The 17,821-nt window shown below is 41.2% G+C and overlaps 3 protein-coding genes across 8 annotated transcripts in view; 1 reads left to right on the top strand and 2 right to left on the bottom strand.

The window, feature by feature from the left end:
• Positions 1-129: 129 nt before the first annotated feature.
• LOC145548065 (uncharacterized) lies at positions 130-4,334 on the bottom strand. Of its 3 annotated transcripts, none has more exons than XM_081598563.1 (4): positions 3,792-4,334; positions 3,130-3,224; positions 1,346-1,711; positions 130-870 (listed from the first exon to the last, which is right to left on the bottom strand). In XM_081598563.1, the coding sequence occupies exons 3-4, from the start codon at positions 1,614-1,616 to the stop codon at positions 569-571; spliced, it is 573 nt and encodes a 190-aa protein (XP_081454689.1). In that variant the 5' UTR covers positions 1,617-1,711; positions 3,130-3,224; positions 3,792-4,334; the 3' UTR covers positions 130-568. The 3 variants fall into 3 exon arrangements, with proteins under 3 accessions (XP_081454689.1, XP_081454690.1, XP_081454688.1); XM_081598564.1 differs by lacking the exon at positions 3,792-4,334 and adding an exon at positions 3,315-3,733; XM_081598562.1 differs by lacking the exon at positions 3,792-4,334 and adding an exon at positions 3,345-3,733.
• Positions 4,335-5,674: 1,340 nt separating this feature from the next.
• tm6sf2a (transmembrane 6 superfamily member 2a) lies at positions 5,675-11,654 on the top strand. Of its 2 annotated transcripts, none has more exons than XM_008433724.3 (10): positions 5,675-6,308; positions 7,373-7,476; positions 7,551-7,648; positions 7,746-7,846; positions 7,925-8,007; positions 8,097-8,221; positions 9,038-9,139; positions 9,228-9,320; positions 9,419-9,538; positions 10,177-11,654. In XM_008433724.3, exons 2-10 carry the CDS (start codon positions 7,392-7,394, stop codon positions 10,384-10,386), a joined length of 1,017 nt encoding a protein of 338 aa, XP_008431946.2. In that variant the 5' UTR covers positions 5,675-6,308; positions 7,373-7,391; the 3' UTR covers positions 10,387-11,654. The 2 variants fall into 2 exon arrangements, with proteins under 2 accessions (XP_008431946.2, XP_008431945.2); XM_008433723.3 differs by having other exon boundaries at positions 5,676-6,581.
• Positions 11,655-11,934: 280 nt separating this feature from the next.
• LOC103479352 (neurocan core protein-like) overlaps positions 11,935-17,821 on the bottom strand; it is a 52,790-nt gene continuing 46,903 nt past the window's right edge. For all 3 annotated transcript variants that reach the window (XM_081598061.1, XM_081598062.1, XM_008433722.3), the window contains exons 15-20: positions 17,099-17,150; positions 16,837-16,943; positions 16,458-16,540; positions 14,958-15,102; positions 13,845-14,027; positions 11,935-13,274 (exon numbers count right to left, since the gene is read on the bottom strand). In XM_081598061.1, coding sequence (XP_081454187.1) covers positions 13,156-13,274; positions 13,845-14,027; positions 14,958-15,102; positions 16,458-16,540; positions 16,837-16,943; positions 17,099-17,150 — 689 coding nt within the window. In that variant the 3' untranslated portion in view covers positions 11,935-13,155. The remainder of the gene's footprint in view (positions 13,275-13,844; positions 14,028-14,957; positions 15,103-16,457; positions 16,541-16,836; positions 16,944-17,098; positions 17,151-17,821) is intronic.

The raw sequence follows: 17,821 nt of genomic DNA, 5'->3' as shown, positions 1-17,821 counted from the left end.
TTGGTGACCAATATGTAAGGTGGACAGTACAGTAATCCCTGACCTTGATAAATAGGCCATTGCCTCTGACACAAGCAGGTATTAGAGGAAGATAAGATGGATTAATGAAAGAAGACAAGACACAACAACTCATTTATATTATTAGTTTATTTACCGGGACAATCCTTAGTTCACCTGGACAAGGAAAGTGATTAATCTGGTTTTCAGTAACATGTGATAAACATTTTTTAAATTAGCAGATTTTCATCATTTTCCTTTCTACATTGTCAACATTTGCTTTTGAAACATTTGTGATGAACAAAGGACTTACATAATTTTCACATAATAAACTATTATTTTACACTTCTTATATTACATAGTGACACGGTGGAGCTTGACTGAGTTTATGGATATGGAGCGTGTTAACCTACTTACTCTAATTAAAAATTTAAATAAAAGGGAGCAAGAAAGAGCACAAGCTATAAGTAGACATTTTCTTGTTTGACTACTGCAAGGAAAGTACTGCAAACACACACTACATTCGATTAAAAACAGATCTGAGCTGCTGCTGAGATGAACTGATGAAAACTCAGAGAGAGGTCACACAAGGGGCAACGGGGCAGGCGAACGTCACGCTATGAGTTGACATTCTTTTTTCTCCAGGGTAAGATGAAGTGATGGCACTTCTCAGCGGAGGAGGGGGAGATGGGTGGTGGCAGGCCCCATCTCCCTGGTAGAAGCCCGGTAGCAGCATCTCTCTTTCTTTCTCCATCCTCAGCTCGTCTCTGAACTCCATCAGGTTACTGGAAATGCTGAGTCGCCGCTCCTCCTCTATTTCCGCTTCGTCTCTCTCCGGATCCTCCTCCACTGGTTTAGGGCCAAATATCCAATCTGTCAATATAGAGCAATACAAAGTTCAAATTAAATACATTTTCTTATTTCTTATCTCCTTAAATTTTAAGGGGGCACTTAAGTGACATTAATGCTTGCTTTACTCAGTCTGCAAGAAAAAGGTAAGATTACTCTGTTGCAGAAAAAAAAGAAAAAAAACAAAGATGCTAATCTGGTGTTTTCCCTTTAAAAATTTAGACAATCCTTTGAGCAAATACTTTATATATCATAGTACTTCAAAAGTGCCCCTTTAATATCTCTTTTCAGCAAATTACAGAATTGTTAGGTGGCATCATTCACCTTAAAGGATAAGCAATCACACAGTGGTGGAGGATGGATGACCACTGTACACAAACCACAAGGTACATGTGATGGAAGAACAACATGTTGAAGCCAAAGCTTGTGGATGGAACTGATTCAACTTCACCACAAACACATAAGTGCTGGGAAGGTAATCGGTTCACAATGTTCCCACCTGCCAGGTCATGCATGAGGTCTTTAATCAGGTGACCTACTATGGCGTAAGTTGCCACTACGATCAACATCGCCCCGACTAAGACGTAGACTACGCTGCGAGGCAGGGTGATTGCGTCTCTTGCTGGGGGGATGTAGTCCACAAAATAGGCGTCGTCTTCCTCTTTCCGTCTGGAGAACTGGAGGAGATGTCGATGCTGGAACACCAGCTGCGTGAGGTTCAAAAGTTGACCTCTTCTTGAGTTCAGGGGCAAATATGGCAACGTGTACATGGCTTTTGACACTTTGTTAATTGGATTGTCAGATGAAAGAAAGTAGTGGGGCTTTAAGGCTGTTCCTTTTGGGGACGGCGTGTTTCTTCTCTGCACTGTAAATATTCAGAAAGAGGGTGGTGGAAAACTGGACATCAGTGAAACTAAACATTTTCAGCAGCTTGGGCAAATAAACAGTGTAGGAGGTGGATCGTAATGATGAGGTGGTTGGTAAATAAACAAACGTCTTTTCGTGGTGAGAGTTCCCTGCATGTGAACGTCGTACCGGTTCTTATATTTTTCAGAGACAAAAAATCTGGCATTTCTCTTCCTACTCACATGAGACTTTCTAGGCGCCCTAGGAGTGTGAAACTGAGAAGTAGGGGAATGTAGGACAGACAGAGTTAATAGGATTGAGTGGGTCATAGACCAATATCAGCTTTCCATCTGCAGGGATTAATGATATCTGCGAGTAGAGGTGGATAGTAATGCGGAAAAGAGGCTTATGGTCATAAGTGACCGGGCTGCACACAGAGATATTTACAGCGCCTTAGAAAAGGATTCATAACTTTTTAACTTTTACACATTTTTTTCACACTAGAGTACATGAATTTTGATATTTTTTGTTGGAGTATAAAATGAGTATGTAGTGCATAATTGTAATGTGGGGAGCAAGTGCTGCATTGCTTCTCTTATAAATAAAGATCTAAAAAAAGGGAAAAATGAAAGACATAAAAACCTAAACTCAGTTTATTGCAGTAATCATGAGGAAGAAGGTGAGCTGATTAGATTAGTTTAATTATTTGGGCTGCATGCTGTGTGGTGGAAAAAACTAACACACACCAACCGCAATGTGAAACATAGTGGTGGCATCATTATGGTGTGGGATACTTCTCTTCATAAACACTGGGAAAACTGCTCAGTGTTAAAGGAATGATGCACAGAGAAACACAGAGGACAACCATGAAAGAAAGTCTCTTGGAGGCTGATAAAGAGTTTCCAGGGTGGAGGTTTGACTTCCAGCAGAGCAATCCTGAACTAAAGGTTTAATCCAAAAAACATCTTTTGTTACAATAACCCAGTTAAAGAGAGAGCAAAATCTAAGAATCAGGTAAAACTTGAAAATCTATTCAATCCTAAAGCTGGTAGAGGTTTCTCAAAAGATCTTCTGTCATATATATAATCTTATTTGACGATGAAACATTTTTTATTTTTGTACCACATAACATCACGGTACAATTTTTGTGATTTAAATGTGAGGATGTAAAAACAGTTTGAGAAAAATTCAATTTCTCCTCAGCTTTAAATAAATAATTGATTTGTATTCATCTAGAATTTCTCTTACAGGTCCGCCTCTAGTATGTTATAATAATTTGACATCAGGTCAAGTTATTTTAATATCACATAATGCTTCATAGCTTCTTATAAAGCCAAATTCTGCCTCATGAAACGTTAAGAAAGAGCAAAAATGTCATCATGCTGTCCCACATGAAGAAAAATGACCAAGGTGAGAAAAATGGATGGATGAACTTACCAGTGGTTAGGAGAAATCACCGCTGCTCATCTTTTTTGCTTTGACCAGGGAACAAAAAGGGACTCCAAACAGGCTTAAACTCTATAGTGGTATCTCTGGAAGAAACACAGAAAGGACAGAAATTGACTAAGGTCAGGCAAACGAGTTACTGTGGTGAAACTCTGGCTATTTCTGCTTTTCCCCACAAGAAACGCAGCCATTTCTTTTGTCCTCACAGATCTCTGTGCTGCATCTCTAAGAAGAGGCTGGCGTCGTCTCGGGTTTAGACTCTTCTTCTTTAGGCAACTGCAAATTCTTGAAAAACTGGCGAGTGAGAAACTGCCACTCAATGATGGTGATGGTTATGTTTGCGAAGAGAATGAACCAGGAGACCGGGTGCATGCCATAGTAAAAGACGGGAGCCATGAGCAGAGGTGAGGTGACGACGGGGAGGTCAGACAGAACCGGCGGCCAACAGGACATTAGAAGAGCAACGCTGTGTGTGTGTCTTTATCAAGGTGTTCTTCAGTAATCCTTGACAGGATTTGGTTGGCATAAACTCATAGTCACCAGCTTTTCTTTGAGTCATCAAACGACAGAATAGAGTGGTTCATTTCAGGTCACCCTAACAAACCACTACCAATATGAAAGACGACAAGGGAAGAAGACTTCAATAAAATTACCTGTGAGGAAGATTCCTGGTGCATAATGAAAAGACAACTTTACCAAGGTACAAAAAAAAGCTGAAATCAGAACGAATTCGTCTCCACAGAAAGCGCTACAAGCGCAGACTAGTCCTAAGCAAAAACAGCAGCCAGTCACTCAGTCGGGTGCATCCATGCTGCGGCGCTCAGGCTGGTGTCACTATCTTCTTGGGCTTGTCCTCTGGCTCTACCATCCACTTTAGGTAAGCGTCACCCAGGATGAAGGCCCAGTAAAAGACGGTCAGAGATGTGTTTACGGTCATGATGCCGATGATCAGAGGATGTATCATGGTGGCAGACTGGGCAACACCTACAAAAAAAAACTGTGTCAAATCAGATGAAAAAAAAAAAGTGTGTCTGGTGTGCGGGCACAGAGTTGACTGTGTTTAATCGCCTCGCCGCCTGCTTCTACTCTCTTCCTGAACTCCCCACCCTTCTATACTCTCTAAGTTTCTGTGGCAACAGCAGCCTAATCCTCTTCAGCAGCTTTGTTGCAGAAGATAAGGTTGCTTTGAATGCATCCTTGCAGTGTAAATGCCGCTCATCTGTCAGAAGGTGTCGCATAATGAATACTTATTCTTCACAATGAGCCCTTAAAGAGAGTGGAAGCCGATATTTATTGAAGGAAAAGTGAGTGAATGTGTTTCAGATTACACTGCGACCGACACACAGGAATAATCTTGGTTCTGGACATTATGTTCTCCGTCCGATATAATCCACAATTTAATCAAGACTGAAAACATCAGACGCAAGAGTTCTTAATCATACACCAAGCAGGACAGATGGATCCTTGACTGAACCGCAGGGACCACCGGAGATAAGACAACATGTGCAGATGGACCTCCACATGTTCGCCTACAATCCACCAGCTGCGTGGCGTTAGAAAGCAAAAGCGAAGAAATGGAGGTCAGCGTATTAAAAAGAAAAACACACCAACCAATAGACAATTCTCCCAAAGCCACACAGTTCAGTGTTTAACCCAGCTAAGTAACAACGAGAACTCTCTGCTGGTAAGTGCAAACATGAATTACGTTCTCTAATTGCTGTCTTTGTATTGGTTTTGTGTCTAGCTGCACATTAAATATGTCCCAAGTGGTGCACCAATTATCAGACTTGTTTCATTTTCTTCAAGTCACCATCTTGATTAGTGGCCGAGTTGCATCTTGTTATTGAGAGAAGTGAATGTTTCTCACAAGCACCTAAGCACCCAAGACTAAAAAGCCTTACCTTATTGTGAAAAGAATATATGTAGCATTATATGATCAGGTTTTTATTCAAATAAACCACCCAAACCAAACATATATTAATTATTTAAAAAATAAAATCTTATCAAATTGGGTCAATTTAATAATTACAGAAGGGAATCCAATTAAATAAAGAACATTAAATGTCCTGTACCACTCACTACATGCTAAAGCTACCATTGTTCATTGCCTAGCTACAAAAATATTGCTCATTTCACTATGAATAGTACAGAAGAGGAAAAAAGTCTGACTTTTTTTCCAGAACTCCGAGATTACAGTGGGGCTGCACAGTGGCGAAGTTGGTAGAGCTGTTGCCTTGCAGCAAGAAGGTTCTGGGTTCAATTCCCAGCCCCAGTCTTTCTACATGGAGTTTGCATATTCTCCCTGTGCATGCATGGGTTTTCTCCAGGTACTCCAGTTTCCTCCCACAGTCCAAAAACATGACTGTCAGGTTAATTGGCCTCTCCAAATTGCCCCTAGGTGTGTGTGTGTGTGTTGTGTGTCTCTGTGTTGCCCTGCAACAGACTGGCAACCTGCCCAGGGTGTATCCTGCCTGGCACACCAGCTGGAGATGGGCACCCCCACCCCACCAAGGGACAAGGGTGCAAGAAAATGGATGGATGAGATTACAGTCAGAATTTTTTTTTCAGTGGCCCTAATCTTCTTCCGTAGAATAGTGGTGCCATTTATTGAGTAGCTGATGGCTCAATAGAGATTCACCAATAGGGGGCAGTGTGTGCAAACGTCCCACTGACCTGCTGGGAAAATGACAAAAAAATAAATAAATAAAATAAAATACTTTAATCTTTATATCTGTATCTTCTAATATCTGTTCTAAAAATTTTATTTAGGAAATTTTAGAGGTTAAAAAATAAAAATCACGATTGATAAAAATCACACATAGAAAACATGGCGCACGCTGAAGTTTGCGGCAGACAGAGGGAGACAAAAGAAATGCTCCTCTGTTTTACATCTAGAGATGATAAACATGCCAGAGGATCCAGGCTAAATGATGAAATGCGGATGCAATAATAAACCACAGAGTAATAATTGGTTAGTTTCTATTTAAAGCGGCGTTTCCCCCCCCATCCCTCTGCTCTGACCGAGCCTGCGAGAGGCAGCAGCGCGCCGGGAGGCCTTTCTCCTCTCTGATAGGCGCCAGAGGAAGAGGAGTCCTCGGCTGAACTTTGAAACGTACAACCTGATAGCTGGCGTGTTGGAGCAACACCATTGCTTCATCACAGATCAAAAGGTAACGAGTGACACTCCTTTAAAGCTTCCACTTCCCATCTGCCGCACTGGAGAGGGCTCCGGGCCTCTTTACGCCGCCAGTGAGCACCTTTAGGCTGGGGACGCTTCTGTCTGCAGCGTGGGTTTAAAACAAACAAACAAACAAAAAACACACCTGGAGCTTGAAGAACCCGGCTACAGAGATGAAGCCACCGGTGGAGGTCAGCGTCTTTCTGCTCTCTCTGTTGGGTCCTGGAGTTTTATTCGCAATGAATCAGATCCCTGCGTTTCAGGAGTAAGTTCACCATCATTTAACCTGTCTCCAGTCTGAAGGTGCCTCTTTTCTTTTTTTTTTTTCCTCGGCAATTTAGGTCAAAAAGGGAAACTCACACCACACAGAGATTGACATATTTCACTTGTTTATTATGTGATCTGATCATTTTTGATGAATGCGGCTCGCAGATGTAGTTAAATCTCCTGAAAGAAATCATGTAGAAAGGTCATGCTGTCACCACCACAAACTGCTGACTTGGCGGTGTAGCCCAGCAGTCAGGCATTCAGACAAGCTTCAGTGAGGGTAATGGAAAAAGGAAAGCATGACTAATAGGTGGAAAGTTAGGTGGAAGAAAAAAGGCAGAAAGCAGCATAGATAACAGCAGCCTTTGGTAGATTTGTGGTTTAAAAGCCTGACATAGGATTTGGCCGACTGCTTTGGTGAAATAACTGCGTAGGTTCATTTTGGGGGCAGCAATTTACTGTAAGTTATAATCACGTAGAAATTCAGTTTTATTTGTGAATTAAAAGGATGAAACCCCTCAGCAAATTCAGAGCTTTTCGTTCTTTCTTTTTTACATTTCTGTGCAGTTTCAGGTTGGTCAGTGCATCTAAATTAAAAAAACAAAATTAAAAATGCAAGTGGTTCATTTTGTTATCTGATACATTTTGGCTGCAGGCGACAACTAGCTAAGCAATAAGCTGAACATAAAACCACATTTATTTTTTATCAGACATTCATGCTCTTTTGCTTTGACTTGGATAAACCGTGAACTTCACCAGATAAATCGTTGTTCCCTTTTGACACCACAGACCTCTTCCTATCCTGGGAATGGGAATGTTTGTCCTGGGATCCGTTCTTCTTTTGCTCATCCTCACAGTACGACACAAAACAAAAGTGGACCCTTTGTTCTACGGTACAGACTCATTGCTTATTAATGCTAAGGTGCAGAATAAATAAGTATTTCATTGGTTTCCTCTGTATTTGTAGTTTTTGCAGAGTTTACGTTTGGCGGCATGGTGGGTTTGACCAACGCTTTAGAGCAGGACGGGTTCATCTCCGGCTTTATGGACTTCTACCTAAGGATGGTAAAGTGACCAAACTCAGATTTATACAATCAATCTCTTTTAAAAACAAACACACACACACACAACAAAGCAGCCTTTTGAAATCTTTTCTCTCCAGGGTGAGCCTCATCTCGGCACCTCCTATGCTGTGATGATGTCTTATTGGGAGGTTGTTCACCTCATCCTGTTGCTCACAGTCATTCATCGCATGTTTTCAGGGTGAGCTGCTGCACCAGAACCGTCCCAGATGGTTCACTGTGCGTTTCCCCCTGATTGACTCTGTGGTTTCTTTGACAGGAAGTCCTACCGAAGCCTGGGTCTGTTGTGGGCTGGGTCCTCCATCGCCAATCAGATTGTCCTTATTCCAGGGGTGGTAATTGGTGAGAAATGTTAACATTTAACTCCTCTGACTGGTCTGAATGTCTCTCTATGAAGATTAAATTTTTTTTTTGCTTCTTGGTTTTTGCAGGCAAGTATGGGTCCAACATCCGGCCAGCGTTTTGGAGGAATGCCCCTTTCTTCCTTGTGTCTTTTTGGGCAGCATCGCGGCTCTTTAGCAGACCCAGAGAGATGCCAATCGTCACAGCAGACAAGGTACAGTTCTGTCTCAACTCTAAGGATCGGCTTGATTTGTTTTATTTATCTAGACATGCTTTCATTACTGATAGGAAATCTCTATTTTATGATCTTGTCAATTTTTTTTCTTCAACATTTCAAAATGATGTTTTCAGAATGACCTGCCTAAAAATATTTGTGATTAGCTAGCTTAATGTCTGTCATATGTAAGAATTTTTTTAGATATATTTTTGAAGAAAAAAAAAACAGGCAAATTGAGATATTTCATTAATCAAAGTTTGTTTTTTAATCTATGTTCCAAAAAAAGAACATTTAAAGTTGATTTATTAATGCAGAATTTGAGTAGCGGGAAGAACTTAAGATGTATTGTAGATTTATCTTCTTAAATTTTACTTTAATATTAGAGAAAGTAAAAGGTTCCAGCTTGGCTGATTAGACCTTCAAATAAGGTTATTGTAGTTAAATAAAATTTTGATTTAAAGACTAAAATTTTGTCACAGGAAGTAAATTTGACATAAAAGAAAACATCAGAATCAACTTAATTCAAGGAATTAGATTTTAAGTCAACATAAGTAAACATGATCTTGCTAATACAATATTAACATTTATTTATGTCCTATTTACTTCTACAAACAAATTCACTGTCCAATAAGAGTCAATTTGAACCAGATTGCTTTTCTAATTCTTTATTAAGCTGGAAAACAGAAGCATAAATTGTGATTTATGTAACGGAGCAATAGCTGCGTTTGTTGGGGTTCAATCACAGTGTTGAATTATTGCATGTACGCTGATAAGTCAGTAGCTACATTAAGTTCTATTGTTTCCTCTGATCAGGTCGCTGCAGAGCAGAAGAAAGGTCTGCTGTCTCGACCTGCCGACCTGCTCCTGTCACTCCTCTTACTGGGAGCTGTGGCTTTCTTTGTGTTCAGAGGCTTTGTGAGTAACGCAGCACAGGCCCGACTCCTTCTGCAGACTCGCGAGGTCACAGGTTTGAGTCCTTGTCTGCCCTGCTGTTTTGCTCCAGGTGGTGTTGGACTGTCCTCTGGACGCCTGCTTTACCTACATCTACCAGTATGAGCCGTACCTCAAAGACCCAGTGGGCTTCTCCAGGATTATGGTCAGTCCAGAAACTTAGAAATGATCAAAACGATCCCACGGCTGAGATCGGACGCAGGCATCCTGTTCACAAACTGCATCTCATTTCATTTATAACAGATGCTGGTGTATTTTTTCTACGCTGTGCCCCTGGTAATCATTCTTCTCTATGGCCTCAACACACCTGGATGCAGCTGGATGTTGGACTGGACCGTCTTCTTTGCTGGAGCCATGGCTCAGGTACAGAGCACCGCAAAACAAGTTTAACTGGGATTTTATGTGACGGATCAAAGCAAAGCTGCGGACAATTGTGAAATTAAAATGACAAATCCTGCTATTTGTTGCAAGCCATGTAGGAGACACCATAAAATAAGAAAAGTAACAGTGAGAAAGTATTGAGCAGAGGGGGAAGGGGGCTTTTTTTCCCCCCCAGCTAGTCGGAGTTAATGGGAAGACGCATGGAGCTACCATGGAGGAGACATGTGACAGGACAATGACACCAAGCATGCAGCCAGACCTCCTATAACATGTTTAAATAGCTGAGAAACTGTGGCAACAATAGAAATGTGGTGTTTACAGAAACTCTCCAACCTTTTCAATTGAACTAGAACTTTTTTAGAAGACGAATGGATTGAAAATTTATGTGAAACTGGTCGACGTGTATCCTAGAAGACGTGCAACTGTGATTGTAGCTAAAGGTATAGGTGTCATTTTCCTTCCATGTTGCCATTACATCCTAATTTAACACATTTTGTGCCTTAAAGACAAATGTAGGAAATGGATACTTTTCCATTTAGGTGCTGTAACTGTGTTTCTATTCTTGTTGTTGTTAATGTTTCCCTGCCCCCTGACGACCTCTTCCTCCCCCCCACCCCCAGACTCAGTGGTGTCATATCGGAGCATCTCTGCACTCCCGTACTCCCTTCACGTACCGAGCCCCGGCAGACAAAAGATGGCCGGTTATCGCCCTCAATGTGCTGCTCGCCGTTGTGCCCGCTCTGCTGGCCCTCCGCTGCCGCGCCAACCCGGCTTTTCTCATGAAACCTGTTCCCAAGGGACAGAGCAACGACGACAAGAAGAAAAACTAGGACCGCACGCCTGCCTCTTGATGTCGAAGAAAATAGTTTGCGTGTTGAAGAGGAGAATGCTTTCAGGGGAGTGCACAAACTGAAAGAAGCGACTCTCTTTTTTTCCCTCCCCGTAATCTTAAAGCCCAGAGGAGATTTAGAAACTTGGCTCTCTGGGTCAACGTTTCCAAATCGGCCATCTCACACGGCACTCCCTCTGTGGACTGTTGGACCCTGATAAAGATGCGCCGCTGATGGAGGTGAGGGATTGCGATCAGATCAGCTTTCAGGTGACTCATACAGATACCCGGTCGCAAAATTTAGATAACGAATCTTGACCTAACGGTTTACTTAAACGTGTCTGTATATCCCAACTAAAAGTCTATTTATTTCTGCTTTTTTTTTCTTCTTTTTTTACTGTTGTGAAAATGTTCAGATTGACCCTTTTTAAAAATAAGTGTGAGACATTTATCGATATTCCATCCAACACAAGGGTCTGTCCTCATTTTCTTGTCTAAATAGTCTAAAAATGATCTCACTGCAGGTCAGAGTTCATGTTTTTGACCTTTTGCTTAGTTCAACAACCAGATTTACTACTTTCTGCTGTACCTGTCAGTGCATCTCAGTGTTTCATGTTGTAGTTTATTTTGTACAATAAAGAAAAAAAACAGAAATGTGAATACTTTTTCCACTGATGAGCAGGAACATTGATATTCTCCCCTTGTGCTCCTTGTCGTTTGTGCCTCTAGAAAATCGTATATAAAAACTTAAGTGACTCAGGCTTCCATAGATTTAACAATACCGTTTCAGCAGCTGTCGATATTGTCCCCAAGCAGAGACGTATTCTGCGCTGTGCAGAGTGCACTGCTGCAGTTATCAGCCTGATAAGAGGTGAACCCTGGATGTAGGTGAGCTGTTGCATGTGGTTGTCACATTCAACAAAAAAAAACAAAAAAAATCCCACTGGTCAGGAGTCCATATGCCTTAATCAGTGAGTCAAAATGTAGGTGACATGCATTGAATTCAATGTGAAAATGGATTTAATTAATCATATGTGTCAAGCAAAGTGATTTATTTTTTTTTTGTCTTTTTCTTAAAAGATCTTGTTTGTAGAAATATGGAAAGGTGAGGACTGATTGTTGCGATTGAATCAAAAGTGTAATAGTGGAAACTGGAGACTTGTTTGGCTGTTAAAACTATAAACTTGGTCAAAGTTTACAGCTTCACAACACGACTGGCAGGATTTCTCATTCAACATTTATGGCTTCACTATGAAAGTTTCAGTTTCAGAGCTGTTTTTATTTTAGCTAACTTGCGTGCTTTTTTTAAAAGATTAAGCACAAAAGAAAATAAACCGCATATCTCATTTATCTCTAGTCCTCTGCAGCACAGTTGCATATATTTTTATATGGAAAACCATTTTAAAATCTGCCTATTTTCCTTCTTCTTAGCAATGGTCTATTTTGTGTTGATTTATCAGATAAAATTCAAATAAAGTTCGTGGGGTTCAGAAACTTTTCCAACACCTAGTATATTTTGTTGGTCTCAATTTAAAGAAAAAGTATAAAGTTTTGCTTTTCCTTTTGTTCACTTTATTAAGAATGAAACACAACAGCAAGACAAAAGTCATTGGAACACCAAAAAAGTAGATGACTGATCCAATATCAAAGGGACTAAAGAGAAAAAATAGTGACATTCTACTCATCAGGTACACACAGCCGTGCAAATTTTCAAGATGTTTAGCAAATCTGATACAATCAAGTGTTTAGCTCAAGCTTTTTCCTTATCCCACCCACACAATCCACCGTATGTCTGTGGGACACATCCATTAGATCATTCTGAAGGAGTTGATTTGAACAAAGTCCAGCAGTGGATCAGCTAATAACACAGAACATATTCACAAACCGGAGATTAGAGAAAAATCAAAGGATTTGCTACTAACTGGTATAGAAAAATGGTGTTACACAGACTTCCTGGAGCGTAAGTACAAAAGAAAGCGTTTTTACTAGCAGATCATCCGTAATAAATAGTAACATTACACAAACAGCACGTATTAGAAAAAGCATGTCAGTAAGAATAAAACAGAGCAGCTATTAAAAGAGCTTAATAAAGAAAAAAGCAACAGCTCACAGCAAAAAACACAAACAGCTCAGGGTTACAGAGGAACGCACGCTAGCTTGAGTTGTAGCCCTCTGTGGGAACAGAACACTAGGACGAGTTAATTTTCATGTAGACCCGGGGTTTTCAACTCCAGTCCACAAGAGAAGGCGTCCTGCAGCTTTTAGACGTGTCCCTCGTCTAACAGACCAAAAGCAAACCACTGAATCACTTCCTCGGTGTTCGGTCAACTCCTGCTAATTGTTTGAAACGGAGACGCGTCTAAAAGTCCGCGAGGGTCTACACGAGTTGAAGACCTCTGATGTGGAACAAAAGATTGAAATTTGATTTTTTTTTTAAAATGAGACATTTCTCTAATTTTCCATCTGACATGCATACACTCACACACATTTACACACTGATGTCTATCCGACAGAGAGGGGACGGGGGTCGTCGTTAATTAGGATGAGACGTTAGAAAGGTGTTTTCACAGCCCAGTTAAAAGAAGCATCAAAACAACCAAACTCGGAGATGGGACAGTGGAGGTTAGCTGCATGTTAGAGACGACCTTATTTATCAAAAGTAGTAAAAGCTAAGCTGAGGGCAAGGGGAGAAGCAGGAGCATGGGAACTACTCTCTTCCTGTATGGGCCATGGTTAGCACCTAGGCGTTGCGGATGTTGTATTATTTGGTTCAGTAGTAGCTTTGAGCGTCCTCTCGGGGTTTGTGGCCTTCTCCTCCGTGTCTCCTGTTCCTGCGGTGTTCACGGTGCTGGTTGTGATGGTGGCGTCTGTACCGATGCGAATGCCGAGCTGGAGGAAAAACCGTCAACGTCAATTTTCTTTGAACAAAACGACACCGAATGAACACAAGGAGAAAATATTATTTTTTCATACTATGAAACCACAAACTCAGACATAACCTCAGGTTTGTCAGTTGACACAGCAGCTAACAAAAGTAGCAGCATTTCAGAAAACAGAAAAATACAGCTGTACATTAAATTAAGACAGAGTACCCATGATTTAGGAAGTATTTGGCTTTGGTTTTGGGATCATTTAATAGGAAGTGGCAAGTTTCAAGAACCAGATAAGCTCTGAAAAGTGCCTGGAAAATTCCCCAATATGTACCTGATAAGTTCCAGAAAGTACCCAATAGTTTCTAGAAAGTGCCATGTATACCTCCCTGAAAACAACCTTTCCGATCAGTTTAAGTTGCTGGAAAGTATCTGGGGAAAACAGCCGGTAAGTTCTAGGATGTAGATGATAAGCTGCAGGAACGTTTCACAGAGGTTGACCTTTGAGTTCCTAAAAAGCTCTAGAAAGTATCTGGGAAGTTCCAGCAGTAACACAGTGTTCCCTCTGAGACCACAGAGTCAAACTCACACTTTGTGCAGATGATCCTGGGTCGCTCCCAGCTGCCGTCGGCCCGGCAGCGAGAAGTCGGGATGTGGCGTTGGTAGAAGCCCTCGGAGCATTGGTAGCGCACCACAGAGTGGATGTCGTAGTGTGACCTCCGCCGGCCAACCAAATGAGCGTTCTCCACTGCTGGCGGGGTCCCACACAACACTGTCAAAAATATTTCAAATCACATAAATTAACAGAAAATAGCTGGATAGATATCCTTTACCCACTGTTTCTTTTTAATGTAGGAGGAAAACATTTATAAGCCGCTCTAATGAGAGGCAGTACATACACACTGCCACTAGATGGCAGCCGGGTTGATGAATCAAGCTCAACTAATCAAAGGGAGGTTTGAGTAGGTCTACAGAGGACTGATCTACGAGATTACAGACAGACAAACAAACAGCTTGATCTCAAACACCCAATCCTTGTGTTTCCTCACTCCTTTAACTCCTCATAACTTTACTTCATGTGTTCTTCCTTTGCTTCCTACAGGCTCTATCTGCGTTCACAGTAACAATGGTTCGGTCCCAAACTGTGAGGATGAACACCAAGTCAACCTGGTGAAAAACTGCCCAAAGGACATTTAGATGATATTTATGAACCTGGCAATAACCGCAACATCAGTTCTGGACCTGGAGTGAGCATAAACAGGGCCGAAGGCGCCAGTGGGAGAAAGATTGAGATTAATATCAGTTTCTCTCAAAAAATCAATATGGGTTTGGGCAGAACTGCAACTTCACTTAAGTGTGTGTTTGTCATAAATTTTTCTGAGTCTTTTAGGGGAAGCTTTAAAGTTTGGGTCAAGCGAATGAGAATTTTTACCAAAGTAAAAAAAAAAGGCATTTTTTTTTTTGGTAAACAACATGGACAGAGAACAAAAGCTGGTGATGAGCACTGATGACTAAGAGGAGGCCAGCTGGTCACACACACAATCACCCATGTGGTGTTTTTCCCCATGAATAACGCATTTTACTCGGTGAGGGAACTTTATTGATTTATTTACTGTGAAATTATGAAGATTGTCTTCTGAAGTTTGCAAAGACAGGGAAGGTTTTCCCAGGTGATGTGATTCACCAGGTGATTGCTCCATACCTGTGCCTTTCTTGCAGATGTAGGGCAGATTGTAGTTGCAGGGCACGTCGTTCCACTTGCCGTCCTCATGGGCAATGGTCACCACGCAGTCCTCGCCGCCTGCAAAGAAATTATCTGGCTGGCTTTCCCTCCAGTTCTCATAAACCTGCATAACAACAAACGGCAACCGTCAATATTTGCTTTCAAGAATGAACCATTAAAGGTAGTACATAAACCCTTTTTAAGACTTCATTTAGCACAAATACCAATCAGTTGGTTCAAAGCCGTTTGCTTGTTGGCGAAGGATGAAGGTGAAAGTGGATCTCTACTGTCTTAAAATGACAAGAGTCTTCAAAAGGTCAAGGCGATTTTATGAGAATATTGTTTGAGGAGCTTTTAAACCGCAGCTGTTAGCTACAACTAATCTGTATGTGTACAAAATGAAGGTGCCAAGAGTTACTTAATGAGACTAATAAATTACATAAATAAATTACAATGTATCAGAATCTCACTTCAAATTTCCTGAACTACCATTTTAAGAATGTTAACGACGCATTTTAGAAGAATAATTATGAGGCTTAGCAAACAAATAAGAACAAGTTGGAATTTTAATTCGATGTCAGAGTATGCTACTCTGAAAAAGTGTTTTCACTCTTATTATACCATGAATCAACTGTGATCAACCAAGTTTTTATGTTTTTTTCTTACCTTGAGCTTGATCCATAAATCACCTAAACAGAGCCCGACTCACAACATGAAGTAGGCTTATAGATTTTTAAAAAGTTACACATCATGCCCAGATCTAAATAAAATTAAAAACATTTCTTTTACATCTAACTACTTCCAAATGCTTCCAGCTGGAAACATTTGGAAACATTCAAACGTTCAAATATACTCACATCATTCAATTGCTTCCTTTTATTTCAGCTTTTTCATATCTTTTACCGATTTCATAAAATCCCTTTGCTTTTTGCTCACACTACACTCAGCTCCATCATTCAGGGTTCTGGTAAAATTGAAGAAATAACCTGAAGTTGTTTGAAAATCCTTTTTGAAGGAGACATTAAGGCAGAACCAGAACTTGCTTGGACTAAAGCAGTTATGCCTTGGGGAAACTCTCATGGTGCGTTCACACAAAGCGTCTTTTGAACATCAGGTACGTCTGGTTTACATTCAAATCTATGTGGAGGTGCGTTTTGAGCATCTAGGGCGGCGCAATTTGTACCGTTTGGAGCGTTTAATGCATCGAGCGTGTCCAACGCTCCACGTAGACTTTGAATGTAAACCAGACGCGCCTGATTCTCTGATGGTGCGTTTGGTGTGAACGCACCATCAGAATGAGCTGGAGTATGTTGTAAGGCCAGTTTTTGTATAACACTAATAGATAGATGACTGTGCATTAACCATGTATTATCCAAATTAATATTCCATTAATCCATTAATATTTCCACCAAGCAGGAATTAGTGCTCTCCGCATATCTTAAAAGCTGATATTTGTGCGGTGTGTGTGTCGTAGCTGACCAGATCGTTGCCGTCTGTCCACTGGAAGTCCTCCTCCACTGTGCGGTCATTCAGACCGATCCAGGCGTTGTCATGACCCAGACCTAAAAACAAGCAAGCAGTGTGATGAAAAGCTTCGTTTAATTACCCCAACTAGCTGATTTTAACAGCTTTTCTTTTCTCAGTTTTGTGGGATTTGCTTAGTTTTACTGCCTTTGTCTTTGTTTTCTCCTGCATTAGACTCTTAGAAGATGATGGCTTTAATGTTCCGCTTCAGTTTTAGGCACCTATTTTTATTATTTTAAGTTATTGTGGTTCTGAGTAAGAAGCACAGCTGTAATTTCTTTTGATTCTCTCTCCCTCTCTCTTTTGTGTTACGTTTTTGTTGTGTCACACACACCGTTAATGAACTCCTGCTCAGCGACAGAAAGGACGCCGCTGAGATGGGCGCTGTGCTCTCTGCAGTCCTTCTCCGCATCCTCCCAGGTGTGTCTGTGGCTGAAGTACCTGTAAGAAAACAGCGAGTGAATCTACGTTTAGCACAAATTCAGGTTTAAATGGTTATTTGTGAGCAGATAATGGACAATGTGTAAACGTGTGAGCAATACAAATGGTTATCAGCTTTTTTTTTTTCAGCGTTGCAACCTCATCTGCTCTCATACCTGTAGCAGTGGCCGTGAAACTTCCTCCAGCCGTGCTCGCAGCCTTCAACGTCTGAACAGAGTGAGAGAGAAATGAGAAGTAAAACTAATCTCCTCCTCAAAATTGCAGTTAAACGCAGAAGGCCAGATAATCATTAGATGAAAAGCCTGTGGAGGACGCGAGGAAGAAGGAGTGTTCTGTCTCATTTGGCAAATAAAGACTAAAATATACGACTGTGGCATCTGGAGAAGTTAAATACTTGAACCGTAATTATATGTGCCTACTTTCCATTCACAGCACATGCGGCCCATCTCTCTGCACTATCGGTATTCATTAATAACACCAAGGCCTGTGCACTCATTTATAACCGCAAAGCTCAGATATTCATTAATTCTCATTAAGCTGGTGCAGACGCACGCAGAGAGGCTCCCACCTGGAGCCGGATGTGACCGGAGCCAGGTGAGGAGTCACTTCGTCTGTGTGTTGGAGTTTATTGTGATGAGTGTGAATTGTTTTATTTTGTCCTCATGTCAATCATCCAAATGTTTCAGTTTATGTGACTGAAACGTGCCTCACGTTATGTGGCATTGGTTTCTGGATTTTAATTTATATTTATGATATAGACACTGGGCTGCACAGTGGCGCAGCTGGTAGAGCTGTTGCCTTGCAGCAAGAAGGTTCTGGGTTCAATTCCCAGCCCCGGTCTTTCTGCATGGAGTTTGCATGTTCTCCCTGTGCATGCG

Source organism: Poecilia reticulata, chromosome 17 (assembly GCF_904066995.2).
Source record: "Poecilia reticulata chromosome 17, P_reticulata-male-v2, whole genome shotgun sequence".
NCBI lineage: Eukaryota > Metazoa > Chordata > Actinopteri > Cyprinodontiformes > Poeciliidae > Poecilia > Poecilia reticulata.
The sequence above is the reverse complement of the archived record's forward strand: the minus strand, read 5'-3'. Positions and strand labels throughout refer to the sequence as shown.